The following is a 24,171-nucleotide window of genomic DNA, read 5'->3' as shown; positions in this document are numbered from 1 at the left end:
GTTTGCAGATATCTTCTCCCATTCCATCGGTTGCCTTTTAGTTTTGCTGATTGTTTCCCTCGCTGTGCAGAAGCTTTTTATTTTGATGAGATCCCAATAGTTCATTTTTGCTTTTGTTTCCCTTGCCTCCAGAGACATGTTGAGTAAGAAGTTGCTGCGGCTGAGGTCAAAGAGGTTTTTGCCTGCTTTCTCCTCGAGGATTTTGATGGCTTCCTGTCTTACGTTTAGGTCTTTGATCCATTTTGAGTTTATTTTTGTGTATGGTGTAAGAAAGTGGTGCAGGTTCATTTTTCTGCATGTTGCCGTCCAGTTCTCCCAGCACCACTTGCTGAAGAGACTGTCTTTATTCCATTGGATATTCTTTCCTGCTTTGTCAAAGATGAGTTGGCCATATGCTTGTGGGTCCATTTCTGGATTCTCTATTCTGTTTCATTGATCTGAGTGTCTGTTTTTGTGCCAAATGTATATTTATTTTTGAGAGAGAGAGTGCAAGCAGGGGAGGGGCAGAGAAAAAGGGAGACACAGAATCCGAAGCAGGTTCCATCCAGGCTCTGAGCTGTCAGCACAGAGCCCAACCTGGGGCTTGAACCCATGAACCATGAGATCATGACCTGAGCTGAAGTCAGACGCTTAACCCACCGAACTAGCCAGGCGCCCCTAAAGAGATTTTTTTAAAATAGACTTTTTAATAGTGTGAATTTTAGTAATTTTTAAAATTTGGTACAAGTTTTTAAATATGTGGAAACCAAAATAATGGTAATATTAGACATGTCTGGGGATCAACAGATGTGTCCATGGACCACAAATTTATGTCTTCTAATCAACATTCTTTTCTTAAGTGATCTCATCTGCCTTATAGCTTTAAATACCATTGACATGCTGATGACTCTTAAAATTAGAACTCTAGCCTTTTATGTCCACCTGTCTACTTGGCGTCTTCCCTTCAAAGGCTAATAGTCATCTCAAACTTACCATGTTCCCAACAGAACCTTTGAGTTTTCTTCCCAAACCAGTATTATCCTTAGTCTTCTCTACCTTTAAGATGAAAGTCAGGGAGACATTCTCCCCACTAAGGGCTGACCAACAGAAGTGATAAGATTGAAAATCAGACACAAACAGGCAATTATGGTATGCTGAGTTTCTTCAGTGGTAACATATGTAGAAATTCATAGAAATGGTTGTGGAAATAACATAGCATTCTACCAGATAGAGGTATGGGTTTCCAGATCCCCCTGAATTACTCATGGTAATGTATAATTATATGTAAATCACATGTACAAAATGAGGTTTCTGCCATGTTTGAGAAGCCAAAAGATGCCTTTCTCTTGGGAAGGTGGGGATGGACATGTTAAATATCTTTCTGGCCCCTGGCTCCTGCCTGATGTTTTCTAGAGTCTCTAGCTACAGATGTCCTCGCTCGATGGATGCAAATAATCGGTGCACTAAAGATTGAATGAGGTGAAGGTCGTTTTCCAAAGAGCATTGTTCTACAGGCCCAGGCTTCAAGCCTGCTGGAGGTCTACATCCTTTTCCTTACTATTAACCCTTTTCTGGTAATACTTCCTAGTGCTGTCTCCAGAATAGATGTTGCATCCATGTACTTCTCTGCCTCTCCTCTGCTTCCTCCCTAGCCTAAGCTTCAAGGGTCTCTTCTGTAGACCTTTGTGGTACCCTCCTGAGTTGCCTCCCAGCTTGGACTCTTGTGCATCTACGGTCCCCGCACCCCGTATGGTAACCAAAGTGAACTTTTAAAAATGAAAATCAGATCATGTCAGTCCTCTGGTTAAAACCATTTCATTGCTTTCAGTAAAACCGAGATATCTTAATTACTTACGTTTACTTAGGGACTTACATGCTTTGGCCTCTCTCAGCATCTCTGATTTGTCTCCTATTCTCTTCCCACCCTATTTTTTTTTTTATCCTCCTATTGTTACTTTCTAGCCTCATTAAGCCTTTATTGTGTCACTTAAACAGGATAAGCTCATTCATGTCTCAAAGCCATGGTCTAAATTTAACTGAAACATAAACTCCACAGACTAAGAATGCTTATTAATCTGTTCAAGCCCAGAAGATGGCCTCAGATCATTCTTTACTCTCTGCTGCCACCATGGGGTCATTTGAAGAATTGTGGGCTTTTCCAGAAAGTTGTACAGCTCTGGACTTTTAAGAATCCTGAAGCCCAAATAGATTATCCACTGGCCCTCAGGAAAGAGACTCTTTAAACCAGTGCTCTCTAAGTGAATCACTGGAATAGAGAAAAAGTTTCCATACAAAAATTTTGTCCAAACTTTGATGCTTCATGGCATCATTCATTAAAAGTTTTTACTTTTGTGTATGTTTAATATTATCTGTGACATATTAGTATAGTACTACATGTTTATAATGTATAAATGCATATGTATATATATGTTATTTATGTCACAGACATTTTTATGAGTTGACTAAAGAACACTGGATTAAATAATGCTAATGAAATTTAAATGTGTCTTTTTTTGTTGTTTTATTAAATATAATGTTGGTAAGCCAAGGATTCCATTGTTTTCCATAAGTAGTCAGTGATGTCAAGGCAAAAAGATACTAGGAAGCAAAGGGGGGGAATATGAGAAATAAAGACTAGATTAGATGTCTTATTCTTTTTTTCTTTTTTTTTAATACATTTTTTTTAAACGTTTATTTATTTTTGAGACAGAGAGAGACAGAGCATGAACGGGGGAGGGTCACAGAGAGAGGGAGACACAGAATCTGAAACAGGCTCCAGGCTCTGAGCTGTCAGCACAGAGCCCGATGCGGGGCTCGAACTCACGGACTGCGAGATCATGACCTGAGCCGAAGTCGGATGCTTAACCGACCAAGCCACCCAGGCACCCCTAGATGTCTTATTCTTTAAGCCAAATTGACTCTGCTAAAAGCATTATTCTTCCAATGACACATTCCACATAAATTGGGTACCTATTTGAATCATAAACATTTGAATTCCTAGTGGAAAAACTGTATGTGATCCATTGGATCTTAAGCACAATCCCAAAACAGTATTAAAAAGACTTATTTATTTATTTATTTATTTATTTATTTATTTATTTATTTATTTAAAGTATTTATTTATTTAAAGTATTTTAGACAATGGAACACTACTCAAAAGATGTACAGAGATCCAGCCTTAGGAATTTGCAGTGAGTATTATGTCACATTAACAGTGCTAAATATTAGAAGAAGAGATGTATAGCTTTTTCTTGGAGAGCTGGTATATGGAGGAAGGGAATTCTTCACTGATAAAAAGCCACATCTAGATGAATTGTTATAGAACAGGAACCAGTAGTCAAGTTTCTTGTAGGTCTTTTTTGACCTTGGCTAAGCCCTAAGAAATAGACACCTTAGAAATCAAACTGGCATGCTTTGTTTGAGGATATGGAAATAACCCTCATTGATAAAGCACTGCCTGAGGAAGGAGATCCTAAGATTTTGTGAGTTGGGCCATGATTTTACTTAGTGAAGTAGAAGTCAAAGACAAGGGCTCTCTGGATTTTGTTTTTAACAGAACGTCTGTGATCTTAACTATTTCCTTTCTGTGGTTTTGGTAACCTCAACTCTGAAATATCCTACCTCTGGTTACTTGTAACACTTTGAGTCACTCCTTTGGTATTTACCATGCAATTTGTGTGGATTGTACCCTACTAATAAGGCTCTAATCCCTAAGGCAGGTTCCATCTGTTACATAACTTCATATCCACGGTGGCCCCTAGTACAATGCCTAGCCCTCTGATACATAGCAGTGAGAGAACTGCATTGCCCAGAGCAGTGTTCCCTGCTGTGAATATTTTGGGCGGATGATTGGTTGTCGTGAGAGGCTATCTGGTACCTTGTAGGATATTTGGTAGCATTCTGGCCTCTACCTGTTAGATACTTGTGCACTGGCTCTCCAAGTTGTGACAACCCAAAATTTCTCCAGACATTGTCAGATGCCCCTGGGATGTGGGAGGGGGGTGCAAATGAATCTTGGTTGAGAACTGCTCTTCCAGATTTGGGAATTTGGGTTCTAGTCCTAACTTTGTCATTATCCCTCCTCGTTCAGGCAAACTGCTTCACCTGTAGGTCCTAAATTTCCTGTCCTGAAAAATGAGAAGGATTGGAATTTATTGGATGTTTAACCTGGGTTCAGTGGATAGCTTTAGAGGACTTTTCATTAATGTGAATTTTGCATGTAAGTTTTTCTAGGAATGACTTCTTAGCTGTCAGCTCTTTTCTCCAACTTTGAAGTAACTATCTGTTACCTCAAAAAGATTAAAACTAGATCAGTTAATATAAAAAGTTATTTCCATCTCTTAAGATATAAGGATCCTAGCTCAGGCTCAGTATACATTTTTTTTTTTTCTTAGTGAACACCATTTGTGATCATAAAATGCTGAGAAAGCACCTTGGGCTACCAGGATTTATTATATTGGCAGTACCGCTTACTTCTGGTACTGTATTTCCTACCTCTTTTCAAAAATTGGATCTTGAGGCAGTAACGATAAGGTAAATGAGTAGAGTTGCTAGCATGCGTGTTGGAGAGTCTGGGTAACGAAAAGGGTGTTTATCATTTGGCGCTCTACCTCTTAGACTTTTTTCACTTAGACTTTTAAAACCAGTATGTTTCACGTGACTCAGCCCCCACTCCTCTGTGTCACCATTTATGGACTGCTCACATTTCAGGCTCACGTTTGGGGCCCTCAGTAACCTTTGTTTAGGCTGCTGCTTCACAAAGTCCATTGTGCTTGCTGGCATCGGCTCATCCTTCGATTTGAACCAAAATTTGGCCAGCCACTTCCCTTGGGAAGTTAAGGAATTACTTCTTAGACTTTTTCTTGCCAGTTTCATGTTGTACTCGGTGCTGTGGTAGGGTATAAACTGTGGCCCTGTTTTCCTCTTGCAGGTGAATTTGGAAGGCAAAGCCAGTCCCCTGTCACTCCTTCAAATGGCCTCCTCGAGTGGCTTCTGTGTCTTAGTTCGCTTGCCAAAGTTGATCCGTGGCGGAAAAACACTACCAAAAACATTATTGGATATTTTGGCAGATGGCAGTATTTTAAAAGTTGGAGTAGGATCTTCAGAAGATGCCAGCAAGCTGCTGCAGGACTATGGCCTCGTTGTTAAGGGGTGCCTGGACCTCCGGTACCTAGCCATGAGGCAGAGGTATGGTTTGTATGAGTGCTTCGATTCCTGTAGCTGCGGGGCAAATACTTTAGCAAGATTTGTAGATTACTGAAAACGCGAATGAAGCATCTAACATTTTTTAGAAGCCTAGAGGCTTCTGAGATGCATATAAATTTGTGAGGAAGAATTCCAATTTCTGAGAAGACTGCAGTTATCCACGGTTGGTTTTTTCAGATGAAACATTGATGAGGTGCCCACCATAAGCTACAGGTTGTAAACTGATGGCCCCACCAGCTAAATTAGGACTGCAGGTTTTGTTTTTGTTTTTTTCCCGTATGATATATTTGGGGATTTTTTGTGTAAATCCAGAAGATTTAATGTAAAAGTCTGTATTTTGGACTGCTTTTGAAAAATCAGATGGTTTGACTATGGGAGGTCAAATGGTTCTACATGGTGACAATTGCTGGGGAGCAGTTGGCCTCTGTAGAGGCGCATGTTCTGTTCAATTTGCAGGAGTCCCACCTCTCCCTTTGTAACCCCAACTCATCCTAATAAGCATTTGAGTTTGCAAACCCTGCTTCAGGCCAAAAAATTTGGTAGACCTAATCCTTTACTGGGAGGAGGAGAGATTTCCCTTTTCCTTGGAATTCTGTTCTTACAGAAATTCTATCCTAACTTTTTTCTCAGGGAGTCAGAATTACCTCCTCATGTATAATTACAGGTCCTCATTTCAGTAATGTGGAGTGAAGCAGCCTCTCTCCTTGCCTCAGGTGACACTGACATTAAAGTTTGGAGGATTTGATAAACTAAGAGAAGGACTGATTAAAATCTCTTTTTATCATAATTTTTCAGGGTAAAATGAAATTTTAGTTTAGTATTTTGGCTTATGTAAATAAGACTTGTGATTTTTTCAAGAAATACATTAAAGTATTTACTGTAAAAAATTGTAAATCTGTAGAAGTATTTGGAGTGTAACAGCAAAAGCCACCATTCACCTGGCCTTCCTCCCTGGGCACTGCCTCCCCAGAGGTGCCCACTGTTACTCTCTGCTGTGAGACGCGGTGGGTATAGTAGCTAAGAGTTTTTTTTTGTTGTTGTTGTTTTTTAAATAAATTTTTAAAAATAAATTTGTATTAAAAAAATTTTTGTTAATGTTTATTTTTGAGAGAGAGAGAGAGAGAAAGAGCACACAAGCAGGGGAAGGGGGGAGGGAGAGAGGGAGGGAGGGAGTCAGGATCTGAAGCAGACTCCATGCTGACAATGCAGAGGCCGACTCAGATCTCAAACCCACGAACCAAGAGATCATGGCTTGAGTGGAAGTCTGACACTTAACCGAACCACCCAGGTGCCCCTAGTAGCGAAGAGTTGACCCTGGAGCGGGCTGTGTGCTAGCCGCTTAGCAGCTGTGTGGCCTCGGGCAAGTTATCGAGCCTTGCTGTTCCTCACTTCCCTCTTTTGCAGCAATGATTACGTATGTTCCCTCCTCCCAGGATTGGTGTGACGGTTACATGAGTTAAACTATGTGAAGAATCTAGAAATAGTGTTTCACACAGAGACAGTGCTGTGGAAATTTCAGCCATTACTGTCCATCATCATCGCTGCCATCTTCAGTGCTATCATCCGATTGGCTTGTCCTTCCAGATCTTTTCTGTGTGATTACAGTCTTCTCTGATACTTAGAAATTAGAGGGGCACCAAATTCTCTGTTTGACTCAGTGCAGAATGGCCACATCAAGATGCGAACTTGGCTCAAACTGAGTATTACCATGAACTCCTATGGAGATAAGAATGAAGTATTTATCAGGCCTTTCAGTTTTTAATGGAATTTTATTAAAATTTAAAAATTATTATTTTATTATTAAACATGTTAGTAGTAAAATTAAAAGTTTTTGACATCATAGTTTAGGAAATTTCACATTATAGTGCAAGGATTCTACTTTGCACTATTAGTTTGCTCCTGATGTTTGCCATAAGTAGTTGTTATTTTCAGTTGACTTTGGGAGGAGCACATTTTTTTTTTTTTTTGGTAATGCTGTCTTCTTTTCACTCTTCTTTATATTTTGTATTTTATGTTAACCAAAGATAATTTATTATAAAGATAAAGTGTTGTATGTAAAGACTTGGGAATCTTTCGTAGTGAAATTTGGAATTGGTAAGGTAGCGTCTTGTTTCTAATTCATCTTCAAGAAATGTGAAACCTTTCCAAACAGGACATTTAAAAAAGACTAATGACCTAAGTGGAATTAAGTAGCTTAAAAATTAAGTACTGTCCATCAGTGAGGGTAATGATCTCAAGAATTGTGGAATATCCGTGCTTGAAAAATTACACGGCTATCAAAACGAATGAAATAAGTACATTTGTACTTATTATCGTGGATGGAAGTCTCTGATACATTAATAGAGCAAGTTTCACAGCAAAAACCAAAACAAATACCAAAAAACTGTATCTCCTCCTCCGCCTGACCATCTGTTTATCTATTTGTGCACAGAAACAGTCTGGAGGGGCCACAGCACACTGTGAAGGGCCATTATTCCTGAGGAGAGGAAGTGTGGGGTGTAGGCTTTCACTTGTCACCCATTAGGCTTCTCTATTTTCTGAACTTTTAATAATAAGTATTCATTACTTTTATAATTTCTAGTAAAACAAAAGAGAGGTTCATGTCACCCCCAAATCCTTCATTTTCACTAATTGAATGAAGACATTATGTATTTTCCCTCGGTATGTCTGGACCTGTTTTTGCTTTTTAATCAGTTCTGCTTTTGGGGGGTAATGAAATCTGTCAATTACTGCTTGTTTTTGTAGGGAAAGGCTTTCTTTTCTTCATCATCGTAATGATTTCATTTCCTCCAGTACCTGAGGGAGTCCTGCATGTTGTAACCGTAACTGTAACCGTAGCGTGAACCCCCACCGCCAAGCTTCCTGCTCTAAAACTTCTAGTCTCTCACTTGGTAGCCAGGATGTCAGCTCCGCTTGTGTAGACCAGTGTGTTCTTAACTTCACATTTATTTCTTGTTTAGAATCTCCAATCCTTGAACAAATTGATTTTTTCCACCATCCTGCAGCTATTTTAATCAGAAAGTGTTTGAAGGACTGAAAGGTTATTTGGTTTTTTTTGTACCTTCATCTGCTCAGTGAAAATAGCATTATCATTTTTTCAACTTTGAAAAGTAATTACGTGAACACTAGCCAATTCAAATACAGAAAAATAGAAAGAAGGTATATAATCACCATAAATCCCATACCCAGAGAAAATATCACTAACATATGATTGATATCTTTCTAGTTACCCCTTTGTGCCTTGTCTCTGTCTTACCTAAAATCACACACACACGTCTGTTATGTGGTATGTATATTAACATGAACCACAACATATTTTCTCCCACAGTCTCTTTTTACTTAATATGTCATTGACATCTTTTTTTTTTTTTAATGTTTATTCATTTTTGAGAGACAGAAAGAGAGACAGAGCATGAGTGGGGGAAGGGCAGGGAGTGAGGGAGACACAGAAACCAAAGTAGGCTCCAGGCTCTGAGCTGTCAGCATAGAGCCCAATGTGGGGCTCAAACTCAGGAAGTGTGAGATCATGACCTGAGCTGAAGTCGGACGCTTAACCTCCTGAGCCATCCAGGGGCCCCATTCTTTTTTTTTTTTTTTTTTTTTTAACGATTTAGTTTATTTATATTTGAGAGAGAGAGGGAGCATGAGCAGAGGAGAGACAGAAAGAGAGGGAACAGAGGATCCAAAGCAAGCTCCATGCTGACAGCAGTGAGCCTGATGAGGGCTCAACCGAATAAGCCACCCAGGTGCCCCTGTCATGGACATCTTTTCACATCAAAATAGATACACATCCTTTTTTTTTTAAGTCTATTTATTTTGAGAGAGAGAAAATGAGCAGGGGAGGGGCAGAGAGAGAGAGAGAGAGAAAGAGAGAGAATCCCAAGCAGGCTCTGCAGTGCCAGTGCAGAGCCCAATGTGGGGCTCAGACTCCCAAACAGTGAGATCATGACCTGAGCTGAAATCAAGAGTTGGACGTTTAATCGACTGAGCCACCCAGGCGCCTCCCACTACAATCTTTTTTTAAATAGCTATATGGAATTTAATTCCATAGATATTTAACTAATCTTTTGTTGATGGGCATTTAGGTTTTTTCCAATTATTTGCTACTATAAATAGTGCTGCAGTGAAGATCATTTTATGTACATTTATTCTCAGGATAAATTCCTAGAAGTGGAATTCTGGAATCAGAGGGTTTTTATGGTCAAAACTTTGATATTTATTGCTAAACTATTTTCCATAAAGATTGTAAAAATGGACAGTTCATGAATTTTAGATCAGACTACTCCATCAATAGTAGTTATATTTATTGATTTTTAATCTTTGCAATATGATAAACAAGTTGTATATAATTTTTATTTTGTTTGATGTCTAGTAAGATTGAGTATCTACCGTCTGTTTTTGGCCATTTATATGTCTTTTTTGACTTGCCTGTTCTTCTTTTGCCCGTTTTTGATGCATGACTTTACTTATTTCCTTGTAGAAACAATTTGCTCTGTAATGGGCTTAGCCTGAAATCACTTGCCGAGACAGTTTTGAACTTTCCACTTGACAAGTCCCTCCTGCTTCGCTGCAGCAACTGGGATGCCGAGAATCTTACTGAGGACCAGGTACTTCTTTTGTTTGTTTGTTTGTTTTAAGTTTTTTAGTTTATTTATTTTGAGAGAGAGAGCACAAGTGAATGAGCAGGTGAGGGGCAGAGAGAGGGAGAGAGAATCCCAAGCAGGCTCCATGCTGTCAGCACAGAGCCTGACGTGGGGCTTGATCTCATGAATGGTGAGAACATGACCTGAGCCAAGATCAAGAGCTGCACGCTTAAGTGACTGAGCCACCCAGGTCCCCTGACAACCAGGTACTTCTTATCAGAGTAGTTGAAGAATGGAAGAGCCATTGCTTATGACGTATAGTTGTTTTTAAAATTGTAATCTTCAAATATAAGTATTGGGTGGAAACACTTTAAAATAGACTCATTGAAGGTAACTGTTCTATAGTATATAAATAGTACTTAAGTAGCAGAATAAGAGTGCCTATTCTGTTTTATTTTTTTGAGCATTTACTATATGGCAGGCCTTTTAGAAAATGTAATTTTTAAAATGATGAATACAAATATAATTAGAAAAACAAAGTGTTATAAGACTTATTATATAAGAATTAGTAGTTCCCCGTCTTCCTCCCCTCAGTGGCAACTGATTTCATTTATTTCTGGTAATTACTATTATATTTTTAAATTATGTACATATATTATTCTTTCTTATTTTTATATTGTCTTTGACTTCTTACTGTGAAAGACATGATTTGGTACTCATGTGTTTCCTCTGTCCCCAAATACTGAGTCCCTTTTCCATTGTCCCAATATAGGTAAATCATCATTTTTATCAGATTCATATCTACTTATATTGGCATTATTTATAGCTGAGCCACATAGTAAGCTGCAATTAAGTTTTTCCTTACACAACTTTTTGCTTTCCTAGGACTAATAATTGTACTTCTGTTTGCTTTGTTTTCTATATACCTGTTAACTCTTTCAGCCCCAGACTTTTAACGGGACCGTCCATCTTTTCTCCAGTGGTTCAGACACAGGAGGTGACTTACTCCTCTCGCTTTCCCTTGGAGCCATCCCTTCTAGAGCCCTTTGTCACCCTGCTCCTTTCAGGAGCCCTGCTGCCTAGCTCTGACCCTGGAATCTGCATTTACCATCATGCTGGGGATTCCCTTCAGCTTTCTTCTGTAGTAGATCTTCTGTCTTCCGAACTCCATGTCTTTTCCCTTTCTTATCTGGGGTACTTTAAGAAAGGGAGCATGGGAAGTTAATTTATGACACCTTGTGTATCTGAAAAGATATTGGCTTCCCTCTATTAACTGATAGTTTGGCAGAGTACAGCATTTAGGGTGAAAATCATTTTCCTTCAGAAATTTGAAGGTACTCTTCCCTGTCTTATAGCTTCCAGTATTGATACTGAGTACGTCACTTGTTTTTCTTTCTGGAAAATCTTTACTTTATTCTTAGCTATTAAAATTCATGATGATACTAATTAGTGTGGGCTATTTCTCATTATAGCATTAGAATTCAGTGGATCCTTTCAATCTGGAAGTTCGTGTCTTTTAGTTCAGGGAATTATTTTCATAATATTTCTTTGAAAACATCCCTCCCTTCTGTTTCTAGAATTCATATTATTTGGATATTGGATCCTTGAATTGATCGGCCTACTTCCTAAGAAAAATATTTTCTCTCTGATTTTTCTATCTGTATTTTTTGTTTTATCTTCTAGGAAATTTCCTCAAATTTGTCTTCTAACATTTCTATTGAATTTTTAATAATTCCTATCATAATGTTAAGTGACAAGAGATTCTTGGTCTCCTCTGAATATTCATGTTTAAAATAACTTTGTTTTTGTTTAATGGATGTAGTATCTTCTGTTATCTTAGAATATTAAAGATTTCTGAGGTTTTCTTCTGCTTTCTGTATTGCTTTGTTTTCCTCTGAGTTCCTTATTTGAAATGTTTGATTTGGTCTTTGAATTTCGCATTAAAGATTTTTCTTTTTTTTTTTTTTTTTTTTAAATTTTTTTTTCAACGTTTATTTATTTTTGGGACAGAGAGAGACAGAGCATGAACGGGGGAGGGGCAGAGAGAGAGGGAGACACAGAATCAGAAACAGGCTCCAGGCTCTGAGCCATCAGCCCAGAGCCTGACGCGGGGCTTGAACTCCCGGACCGCGAGATCGTGACCTGGCTGAAGTCGGACGCTTAACCGACTGCGCCACCCAGGCGCCCCTAAAGATTTTTCTTAAATGTTTAGGTCCTTGGCTGTCCATTCATAGTTAAGGACACATTAAAAAGCTGATTGGGCACATCAGCTGATGAATGCATAAATAAAATATGGCATACCCTGACAATGGAGTATTACTCAGTACTAAAAATGATACATACTATGACAGGGATGAGTCTTGAAAACATTATGCTACTGAAAGAAGCTAATTGCAAACACATTTTGCATGACTCCATTTTTGTGAAATATTTCAGAATATACAAATCTATAGAGACAGAAAATAAATTAATAGGTTGCCTAGGGCTGGGAGAAGTGGAGGATGACTGCCAGTGGGTCAAAGGTTTCTTTTTGAGGTGATGAAAGTGTTCCAACGTTGATTATGGTGAATGGTTGCACAATTCTGCAAGTCTGTTAAAAATCCTGAATCTTGCACCATCTGTAAAAGACATTTTTGGAACAATTGGAGATGTTAGAACTGTATATTATTGTATTTTGCCACTGTTAAAGTTCTTGGGTGTGCTAATAGTGTGATTATGTAGAAGAATGTTCTTGTTCTTAAGAAGTACACACTAATGTATTTAGAGATGAAGGACTATAATAGCTGCAACTTAATGTTGCAATGTGTTCAGCCAAAAAGAAAAAAAAAAGTGTGTGGTATCCATATCATAAAGAGATAAAGCAAATGTTGACAATTATGAATGTCAGGTGGCATTATTATTTAACTTTTCTGTGAGCTTGAAAATCTTAAAAATAAAAAGTTGTGGAGAAAAAGTTAATTCCTATCAAATTTGAAACCAGATTTGTGATCCTTATTGTGAGAATTCAGAATTTCCAAAGTTTCTTATTCATGCTTTATTTAAACAGTGTTTATTTTTTGTTCTAATTATGAACATAATGCTTAATGAGATTTTAGAAAATACAGAAAATGATATTTAAATTTTAATTTAAAAAATTTTTAATGTTTATTTATTTTTGAGAGAGAAACAGAGCACAAGTGGGGTGGAGGGGCAGAGAGAGAGGGGAACAGAGAATCTGAAGCAGGCTCCAGGCTCCAAGCTGTCAGCACAGAGCCCGATGCTGTGCTTGAGCCCACAAACTGTGAGATCATGACCTGAGCCAAAGTCAGATTCTTAACCGACTGAGCCACCCAGGTGCCCCTTAAATTTGAATTAAAAAAAAAATGGATTGAGAACACAGCAAATATGGCCAGCGCTTTTGGGCCAGTGGGCTTTATTATCAGTACCTACAGATTATAGTCACATGTCAGTAACTGGAACTCTTTTTTCTCAGGCTACTCAGTGTCTCCAGAAATGAACCATCTAGTCTTCTGCCAAAGGGGTATAAGCCCCTCTGCTTATATTCTGGTAGCTGAGTGGGAAAAGGTGCTGGTAGTTTTACCAGTCATTATGTAAACTTTCCCATAATCCCTTTTTCAGATGACACTTTGCCCCCACCCTCCACCAGACCTGTTGTTACTGGATCCAGATCCTCTGGGAGTTAGCCCATTATATGACTTAAACTTTTACTCTTTGGGGGGTTAGAGAAGGAGTAATTGCCAGCCCTGTGGTGTAAAGGAGAAGATCTAGGGTTTTGTTTTTTTTTTTTCAAGTTTATTTTTGTTTATTTTGAGAAAGAGATAGAGAGCAAGCAGGGGAGGGGCAGAGAGAGAGAGGGAGACAGAATCCCAAGTGGGTTCCGTGCCATCAGTGCAGAGCCCAGTTCAGGGCTTGAACTCACCAACTGTGAGATCATGACCTGAGATGAAATCAAGAGTTGGACGCCTAACTGAGCCACCCCGGTGCTTCTGGTTCTAAGTGTTCTTTTTGGAGACTTTCACCTTATCCTATTGTTCTCACCCCTGCTTGTACCCTTGCTTTCCCAGATACCTGGTGCTTCCCATTCCTTATGCTTATGTTCTGTGGCTCAAATTAACTTAATTCTTGGATTTTTGGCTTCCTTTAGGCCTAGGTTTTAGCCTTCTCTTGTTTGCTGAGTCAGTCACTGCTTGTTCACCCTTCCAAAATGTTGTTATAGAAAAGCTTTAGCACAGCTGGTACCTTAAGGTTAACATCCTTCCTGAGAGAGAGTTTTGGGAGTCATACTATCTGAATTTGTTTTTTGCAGCTGTTTCTGACTTTCTGTGACCCTGAGTAAGTCACTTCTTTGTGCCTTGGTTCCTTCCTTCCTTCCTTCCTTCTTTCCTTCCTTCCTTCCTTCCTTCCTTAACAATTTTAAGGTATAACTAACATACAGCAAAATTCAGCCATTTAAAGTACACAAAATGAGGCGCCTGGCTGGCTTAGTCCGTAGAGCATGTAACTCTTGATCTTAGAGATGTGAGTTCAAGCCCCACATTGGGCATGGAGCCGACTTAAAAAAAAAGTATACAAATCAATGGACTTTAGTATTTTTACAGAGTGGTACAACCATCACCACAATCTAATTTTAGAAGATTTTTGGGGTGCCTGAGTGGCTCAGCCAGTTGAGCGTCTGTCTCTTGATTTAGGCTCAGGTCATGATCTCACAGTTTGTGAGATTGAGACCCTTGTCGGGTTCTGTGCTGACAGCCTGGAGCCTGCTTGGGATTCTCTTTCTCTCCCACTCGCTCTGCCCCTCCTCATCTTGCACCCTCTCTCTCCAAATAAACAAAAAACATTAAAAAAAATACTTAAAAAAAAAAAGAACATTTTTATCACCCCAAAGAGAAACTCCATATCCATTAGCAAGTCACTTCCCACCCTATGCTCACCCCCACCCTAGCACTAGGCAGCCACTAATCTACCTCTTGTCTCTATAGATTTGTCTGTTTTGGACATTTCATATCAATGGAATCATTTAATATATGATCTTTTGTGATTGGCTTAATTTACCATGTTGTCGTGGGTCATTCACGTTGTAACGTTTATTGGTACTTCATTTCTTTTTATTCTAAACGATATTGTATGGATATCTAGTACATTTTGTTTATACATTCATCAATTGGTGCATTGCTTTCATTTTTTGGCTATTATGAAAAATGCCACTATGAATGTTTGGGCGTAAAATTTTGTGTGGACACATGTCGTATGTTTTTACTTCTTTTGGGTATATACCTAGAAGTGTAGTTGCTGGGTCATGAACTTTATGTGTCACTGAGGAACTGCCAGACTGTTTTGCAGAGTAACTACATCATTTTATATTCTAATTAGCAATGTATGAAGGTTCTAATTTTCTGCATCCTCACCAACGCTTGTTATTGCCTATCTTTTTGGTTAGAGCCATCCTAGTAGGAATGAAATGGTATTTCGTTGTGGTTTTGATTTACATTTCCCTAGTGACTAATGAGGCTGAGCATCTTTCCATGTGCTTATTGGCTATTTAAAAATATGTTATGGAAATTATAGATTGTAGAATATATATTACAGAAATATCTATTTAAATCCTTTGCTCGTATTTTGATCGAGTTGTCTTTATATTATTGAGTTTTAAGAGTTCTTTATATATTTTGGAGACTAGTCCCTTATTAGAGACGTAATGTGTAAATATTTGCCTCCATTCTTCAGGTCATCTTTTCACTTACTTGGTGGAGTTGTTTGAAGCACAAAAGGTTTTAATACTGATGAGGTTCAGTTATCTATTTTTTCTTTTATCACTTATACTTCTGGTGTCATAGCCAAGAAATCATTGCCTAACCCAAGGTCATGAACATTTACCCCTATGTTTTCTTCTAAAAGTCTTAGTTTTTAGCTCTTACATTTAGGCTTATAATTTTTGTTTGGATCCAACTTTATTCTTTTACATGTGGCCATCCAGTTGTCTTAACACCATTTGATGAAAGTGCTTGCGTTTTCTTATCATTTGAAAAAAGTGTTAAAAAGCACTTTAAGTTCTTCACATTGAAGCACACTCCTTTCCTTTGAGAAACAGCCTGCTGATCCTGCTGATAGATGTGTAGATTGTTGAGTCTAGGTGGAAAATTTTACCCAAATTGTTTTATTCTAAAAGCATAACAAATCCTTCCTAATAGTATTGTTTACCAGGCTTGGTTATTAAAGGTAAATTAAAGGAATTTTAAAGTCTTTACACCCTTTGTTGGGAAAAGCTATTGATTATAGATTTGACTACTTTTATTTATGGTCAGCCTTCCTGTCACCAGTGGCTTGGGAGAATGACTTACCATTTTTAAATAAATAAATTCCAGAAATGGGCCCTTTTGACTTTTGATTTGAGGCCCATGCTTGAAACCAATTTGTTTTCCACATCTTATTAATAATGGCAGGTTGTTTCTGATTGACAGTCACACAGGCCTCTTAATGAATCTTGCTTTCAGGTGTTCTAGAGGATGACCACCTCCAAAGTGAATTTCGTGTTCTGGTTGTCAAACTTGTGGTAACTGGCCTCACCTAAACTTGACAAAAATCTGTCCATCAGGTTTGGTAGCAGATAGAAAGAAACTTCACTAATTTATATATTGAATAGGATTATTGAGCATTTAGAGTAAGGCACTATTTTAGCTATTTTAGTTAAAAACAGAGACAGGAAAGAAACATGAAGATTCATTATACTATTCGATTTACTGTTGTATAGTGTGAAATGTCTCATAATAAAAGGTTGTTGAGAAGTACATGGTACATCTTGAATTAGAATCCTAAAAATTGTCTGCATCTTTGTGATTGAGTTGGAAATTGCTTTCTTTGCTTTGCCTTCCAGATTCCACTGATCTCTGACTTTTCTCTTCAGGTAATTTATGCTGCCAGGGATGCCCAGATTTCAGTGGCTCTCTTTCTCCATCTTCTTGGATACCGTTTCTCTAGGAATTCAACTCTAGATGAGAACGATGACCACATGAGCTGGAGGGAAGTCTTGGAGAAATGCCGGGATGTGGTAGACATCCCGTTCCGAAGCAAAGGAGTTAGCCGATTGGGGGAAGAAGTTAATGGGGAAGCAGCAGAAGCCCAGCAGAAGCCCAAAAATAAGAAGTCTAAGATGGATGGAGTGATGCCAGGCAACCACCAGGGGAGAGACCCCAGGAAGCACAAAAGAAAGCCCCTGGGGGTGGGCTACTCGGCCAGGTAACTGAGCTGTACCCTGTCTGCTGAGACTCAGAGGCCCAGCCTGCAGCCAAGGGCACGATGCCTCATCTTGGGTCTGGGGACAAGGTTCTATGCTAGGATAGCAGAGGTGCTGTAGGGGTTAATGTCCTTCAAGGACATTTGGAGCTGTTTTTTGATCTATTTGTGTATTTTCCTCCTTTCCCCCTTCTTTTGCTTTTTAATTTTTAGACAGTTGGAGTAGAAAGAGGGAGAACTTAACCGAGCTTTGTCACTGATCCTCATATGACCTTAGACTTGTAACTTCTCCAGTTATAAATGAGGGTATAATTATTACTCCTTCCTTGCTCGGGATAGCTGCAAAAATGAATAACATGAATTGCCTCCTACATTTCAGAAGAAATGCATCATCTGATTTCCTGTTCATTTGGTATTTGATTATTTAGAATGGCATCCAGCTCTAAGCCAATATTATTCTCTAACCAGTGAGAGTTTCTCTGTACGACTTATGCCTCTATTGCAGAAAGATGACTAATAAGTACTTTGGAGTGGAAGCTTGGTCCCTGTAGCAGAGTGCCTTTAGGAACTGGATGATTAAATTGAAGCAAGTATTGCGTTTGAGCCAGAAATAAACTCCTGTGGCCCTCATTACTTCAGCCTGAAATTCTTTAATTTTAATTTACTTTGTTTAACCCAGTGATTACTCTGTAGAGCAGTTTCTTGGTGCTTGCTCCTGTTCACTTTCACAACAGAGCTGTGTAAATACTACCCAACTTCCTGTCCATAAATATAAAGACTAGCTAAATGAACTCATTTTTAGTTCCTAGCCCCATGCAGATGGAGGAACAAACATGATTTTTTGCCCTACTTGTTTTTTCCCATAAACGTAATGTTTGACCCTAGTATCGAGAGTAGCTGGGGTCACTCAGAAGACAGCATGGGAAGGCAACTGATACCTTGACCCATGGTTAGCTTTCAGTCTTAGATTAACCTCTGCCTTCCCTGCAGAAAATCACCCCTCTATGATAACTGCTTCCTGCATGCTCCTGATGGACAGCCCCTCTGCACTTGTGACCGAAGGAAAGCTCAGTGGTACCTGGACAAAGGCATTGGAGGTTTGAGACTCACCTGTCCTATTTCATCTACATTTAGGTGCATGTGTGTCCCGGCAGGAGTGGGGAGAGGGACACGGGGCAGGGAGGGATAGAAGAAGGCAGAAAGAACTTGAGACAAGTGAGATGTGGCTGTTCAGTTGTGATTTCTGTCTGCTTAGAGACTCAGGCCCAGCCTCCAGCAAAAGGCATGAGGTCTCATCTTGGGTCTGGAGAGAAGGTTGTATGGTAGGAAAGTAGAGGTGCTCCAGGGGTATTTTATTTTTCCTTTCCTTCAAGGACGTTCAGAGCTATCTTTTTATCTATTTGTGTGTCTTTTTCTCCTGTCTCCCTTCTTTCACTTTATAATTTTTAGACAGTTGAAGAACTAACATAAGGAGAAGTTAATCTAGCTTTGTCACTGATCCTAATATGACCTTAGACCTATACGTCTTCAGTTATAATCGTGATCTCTGGTGGATACAGCAGAGAACAGTTCAGGTGGGGCTTCCTTCCTGAGGGAGAGGTAGGCAAACACTCACCCTTTTTCTTGTTCTTAAGAGCTGGTGAGCGAAGAGCCTTTTGTGGTCAAGCTACAGTTTGAACCTGCGGGAAGACCCGAATCTCCAGGAGACTATTACTTGATGGTTAAAGAGAACCTGTGTGTAGTATGTGGCAAGAAGGACTCATACATTCGGTGAGTGTGGGGTCTGGCCACCCAGATTCTCCGCCTCTGATGGAATTTGCCTTTGTAGCCACATATGGAACCCTCGGGGGCCTTGGTTGAATCTGTCCACTTTGGCTGAAAGACTTGTCCATGGCGGTCATCCCAGTTTTCCTGAGAGCTTCTGAACTCTGTGTGGCCTTGCTATAGTGTCCCCCACCTATCCTGAGACCAGTTCTTGGTTTCCGGAACGTAACACTCTTTCTCAGTGACAGTTTGCCATGAAGAGAGTGATTCCCTTTTGCTTATAGAAAGATCAGAGACCATTTCCTTCTGAAGATGCCTTTCTCTGTGTGTTCTTATAATCCTTCCTTGAGTGGCTCACAAGCTGCACCTTGGTACTATTCGTGGAATACAAGCATACCTCAGATATATTGCACCTCTAGCTCCAGACCATCATAATAAAGCGAACACCACAATAAAGTGAGGCAGGAGCGCCTGGCTGTCTCAGTCAGTGGAGTATGCCACTCTTGATCTCGGGGTTGTGAGCTCAAGCCCCAACGCTGGGTGTACAGATTACTTTAAAATAAAATCTTAGGGGTGCCTGAGTGGCTCAGTCAGTTAAGTGACTAGCTCAGGTCATGATCTCGCGGTCCATGAGTTTGAGCCCCACATTGAGCCTCAGTGCTGACATGACAGCTCAGAGCCTGGAGCCTGCTTCGGATTCTATGTCTCCCTCTCTCTCTGCCTCTCCCCCACTCACGCTCTGTCTCTCTGTCTCTCTCTAAAAAAATAAACATTAAAAAAATTTTTAAAAAATCTTAAAGTGAATGAGTCAAATGAATTTTTGATTTCCAGTGCATGTAAAAATTACATTTACATTGCACTATAGTGCAGTAACATTATGTCTAAAACAACAGTGTATATATTTTAATTTAAAAATACTTCACAGGCACTTGGGTGGCTCATTCGGTTAAGTATCTGACTCTTGATTTCAGCTCAGGCCATAATCTCACGGTTTGTGAGTTTGAGCCCCACGCTGGGCTCTGCACTGACAGTATGGAGCCTGCTTGGGATTCCCTCTCTCTCTCTCTCTCTCTCTCTCTCTCTCTCTCTGTCCCTCCTCCACTTGCATGCTTTCTCTCTCTGTCTCTGTCTCTCTCTCTCAAAATAAAGAAATAAACATTAAAAAATATATTAAAAAAAATACTTTATTGCTGGGGTGCCTTACTGGCTCAGTAAGTAGAGCATCTGACTCTTGATCTTGGAGTCATGAGTTCGAGCCCCACATTGGGTATAGAGGTTATATACATACATACATAGAATACTTTATTGCTAAAAAATGCTAACCATCTTCTGAGCTCTCAGTGAGTTGTAATTCTTTGCTGGAGGAGGGTCTTGCCTCGATGTTGATGGCTGCTGACTAATCAGGGTGGTGGCTGCTGAAGGTTAGGGTGGCTGTGGCAATTTCTTTTTTTTTGTTAAATTTAAAAATTTTTTAATGTTTATTATTTTGAGAGAGAGAGAGAGAGAGAGAGAGAGAGAGACGGAGCTTGAGTGGTGGGGGGAGGGGGCAGAGAGAGAGAGGGAGACACAGAATCCGAAGTAGGCTCCAGGCTCTGAGCAGTTAGCAAGAGCCCGACACGGGGCTCAAACCCATGGACCACAAGATCATGACCTGAGCTGAAGTTGGTTGCTTAACTGACTGAGCCACCCAGGCGCCCTGACAGTTTCTTAAAATAAAATGACAAGGGAGTTTGCTGCACTGATGGGTTCTTCTTTCACAAACATTTTCTCTGTAGCACGTGATGGTGTTTGATAGCATTTTACTCACAGTAGAACTTCTTTCCAAATTGGAGTCAGTCCTTTCAAATCCTGCACTGTTTCATCAACTAAGTTGACATAATATTCTAAATCCTTTGCTGTCATTTCAACAATCTTCACAGCATCCTCACCAGGAATAGATTCCATCTCAAGAAACCACTTTCCTTGCTCATCGATAAGAAGCAACTCATCAGTTAAAGTTTTATCCTGAGATCACAGCAATTCAGTCCCATCTTCAGGCTCCACTTCTGATTCTAGTTCTGTTGCTATTTCTACCACATCTGCAGTGACTTCTTTTGCCCAGGGGCTGCAGAATAGATGTGCTAGCAGACATGAAAACAATATTAATCTTGTGTATCTCCATCAGAGTTCTTGGGTGGCCAGATATACTGTCAATGAACAGTAAAATGTTGAAAGGAAATTTTTTTTTCTGAGCAGTAGTCTCAACAGTGGGCTTAAAATAGTCAGTAAACCATGTTGTAAACAGATAGGCTGTCATCCACACTTTGTTTTTCCATTTAGAGAGCACAGGCAGAGTAGATTTAGCATCATTCTGAAGGGCCCTAGGGTTTTTAGAATGGTCCATGAGCTTTGGCTTCGACTGAAAGTCACCAGCTGCATTAGCCCTTAACAAGAGAGTCAGCCTGTCTTTTGAAGCTTAAAAAAAAATTTTTTTTAACGTTTTTTATTTATTTTTGAGAGAGAGAGAGAGAAAGCACGGGAGGGACAGAGAGAGAGGAGACAGAATCCAAAGACAGGCTCTAGGCTCTGATCTAGCTGTCAGCACAGAGCCCGACACGGGGCTCGAACCCACGAACTGTGAGATCATGACCCGACCCGAAGTTGGATGCTTGACCGACTGAGCCACGCAGGCACCCCTCTTTTGAGGCTTTGTAACCAGGCGCTGACTTCTCTCTAGCTATGAAAGCCCTGGATGGCATCTTCTTCCAATAAAAGGCTATTTCATCCACACTGAAAATCTGTTGGTTACTGGAGCCACCTTCATGAATTATCTTAGCTGGATCTTCTGGAGAACTTGCTGCAGCTTCTACATATGCACTTGCTGTCTCGCCTTGCACTTTCATGTTGTGGAGATGGCTTCTTTCCTTAAACTTCCTGAACCGACCTCTGCTGGCTTCAGACTTTTCTTCTGCAGCTTCCTTACCTCTCAGCCTTCACAGAATTGGAGAGCATTAGGACCTTGCTCTGGATTAGGCTTTGGCTTAAGATAACATTGAGGTTAGTTTGATCTTCTGTCCAGACCACTAACCTCTCTCTATGTCAGCAGTAAGGCTGTTTCATTTGCATCGCATTTATGTGTTCACTGGAGCAGCACTTTTAATTTCCTTCAAGAACTTTTCCTAGGCATTCACAAGTCGGTTAACTGGTTCCAGAGGCATAGCTTTTGGCCTGTGTCGGCTTTCCACATGCCTTCCTCACTCAATGTAATCACTTCTAGCTTTTGATTTAAAGTGGGAGACGTACAACTCTTTCTTTCACTTGAACACTAATAGGCCATTGTAGGGTTATTAACTGGCCTGATATCAATATCATTGCATCCCAAGAAATAGGGAGGCCCCAGGAAAGGGAGAGAGAGACAGTGCAATGGCCAGCTGGTGGAGCAGTCAGAACACACATAACATTTATTTATTGTTTTCACGGTCTTATATGGGCATGGTTCATGGTGTCCCCAAAACAATTACTGTAGTGACACCTGTGCTCACTTATCACAGATTAGCATAACGAATATAATAATAATGAAACAGTTCGAAATGTTGCAAGAATTACCAAAATATGACACAGAGACAGGAAGTGAAAAAATGCTGTTGGAAAAATGGGGCCAGTAGACTTGCTTGATGCAGGGTTGCCACAAACTTTCAATGTGCAAAAAATGTAAAATCTGCAGGACACAATGATATGAGGTGTGCCTGTATTTGGATGACCTGAAGGCACACTTTGGGTTTTCTCCCTGGCTTCTGTGGAATAATTCACTTTCCTACGTTCTCTTCTTACAAAGTGAGACAAATAATTGTTGCTCTTAAGAGTTTTTCCTGAGAGCTTAGTTCTCCTTAGAAAACACTGCTGGGCCTTGATGAACCATGGAAATAGTCTGAGTGACGGATTTCTCAGATAGAGGAAATTGGTTTTTTTAGGTCACCAGGCTTCCAGAATTTCAGAAGTAGAGGTTGCCTGCTACATGCTTTGAGAGTTATTTTCTAGATATTAAAGGCCATTAGTATTTTTTTTTTTTCATTTCTCTGATACTCTTCCTTCTGGGAATACAATCTTGGCAAAGGTGGTTATTAGCCTCCCTCTGCCATTGGCCCTCTGCTGGCTCTTGAGGGCAGGTGGTATGAACCTACTTCTAGGAGAGAGGAAACTAAGGCACAGGTAGCTAGGCAGGCCGAGAGTGGAATAGGTTGTACTGCCTGTATGTAATCTCTGTTGGACTGTGGTGCCCAAGGCTTCTCAGTCATGTTTAGGCCCAGATGAGACTCCAGTAGCCCGCCTGCTAGCTCCACATGTGTTCCGTGTCATCTGCTAATGAGCGCTGCCTTCTGGGTGGGCTTGGCAGGAAGAACGTGATTCCACATGAGTACCGGAAGCACTTCCCCATTGAGATGAAAGACCACAACTCCCACGATGTGCTGCTGCTCTGTACCTCCTGCCACGCCGTCTCTAACTACTACGACAACCACCTGAAGCAGCAGCTGGCCAGGGAGTTCCAGGCCCCCATTGGCTCTGAGGAGGGTCTGCGGCTGCTAGAAGACCCTGAGCGCCGGCAGGTACGTTCTGGGGCCAGGGCCCTGCTCAACGCGGAGAGCCTGCCTGCTCGTCGGAAGGAGGAGCTGCTGCGAGCCCTCAGAGAGTTTTACGACACAGACACAATCACGGATGAGATGCTTCAAGAGGCTGCCAGCCTGGAGACCAGGTACAGAAAGGGTGGAGGAGTGACCCAGAGCACTGACCCTGACCACTCGGTGAGGTTGCTTGCCAGGTCGGGGGCGAGCATAGCCTGTGTCATCCCGTTACATGTGTAATGGCTTAAAATACCACGGGACTGGGATAGTACAATCTGTTTGAGAATTTCCTTTCCATAGGAGACTTGTCTTCTGTCATTAACCCTTTTAAGGTCATATATGTCCAGTCATTTTCATGATTAGCAGGTGAGTTCAAGTGCGGTGGAGTTGTGCCTTAGAGATTCTATGCAGAAGGAAATCCTGAAGTCAGCACAGAAGATGAAAATCATACTCAAAAAATATCCTCAAGTCTCTGAAGTTGCCCACGAGTACGGTGTATGTGGGGTTTTTTTTGTCTCTCACCGTATCCAGATCGGTGGGAACTGAGACCAGGGGATTCATGTTTGCTGTCTCACCTGGACTCAGGGTACTGGCCCATTGAATGGAATATTGGCTCTAACCATTTAAGTTACTCTTCTCCTTTTCCCTTCCTTCTTTGCTCCCTCCTTCCCCACGAGTATATGGTTGAACTTACAGGACTTAACTCGGTGTTCCCAAAAGAGAAGCTTATGGTCCTAAGAAATGAATGGGTGCATGGCTGAGGTGAAAAAAATTCTGCATCACCTGCTGTAGTTTTGCTTACCAACTGTCTC

General features: G+C 40.4%; 1 protein-coding gene across 3 annotated transcripts in view; it reads left to right on the top strand.

The window, feature by feature from the left end:
- EXD2 (exonuclease 3'-5' domain containing 2) overlaps positions 1 to 24,171 on the top strand; it is an 87,912-nt gene that overhangs the window by 59,418 nt on the left and 4,323 nt on the right. For all 3 annotated transcript variants that reach the window (XM_086709444.1, XM_025919678.2, XM_086709443.1), the window contains 6 exons: positions 4,910 to 5,166; positions 9,665 to 9,791; positions 16,669 to 17,000; positions 17,988 to 18,094; positions 18,632 to 18,767; positions 23,134 to 23,490. In XM_086709444.1, the coding sequence (XP_086565570.1) occupies positions 4,910 to 5,166; positions 9,665 to 9,791; positions 16,669 to 17,000; positions 17,988 to 18,094; positions 18,632 to 18,767; positions 23,134 to 23,490 (1,316 nt within the window). The remainder of the gene's footprint in view (positions 1 to 4,909; positions 5,167 to 9,664; positions 9,792 to 16,668; positions 17,001 to 17,987; positions 18,095 to 18,631; positions 18,768 to 23,133; positions 23,491 to 24,171) is intronic.

Source organism: Puma concolor, chromosome B3 (assembly GCF_028749965.1).
Source record: "Puma concolor isolate L17-30 chromosome B3, mPumCon1.1.hap2, whole genome shotgun sequence".
In the NCBI taxonomy this organism is placed as follows: domain Eukaryota; kingdom Metazoa; phylum Chordata; class Mammalia; order Carnivora; family Felidae; genus Puma; species Puma concolor.
This window is presented reverse-complemented; position numbering and strand designations above follow the sequence as displayed.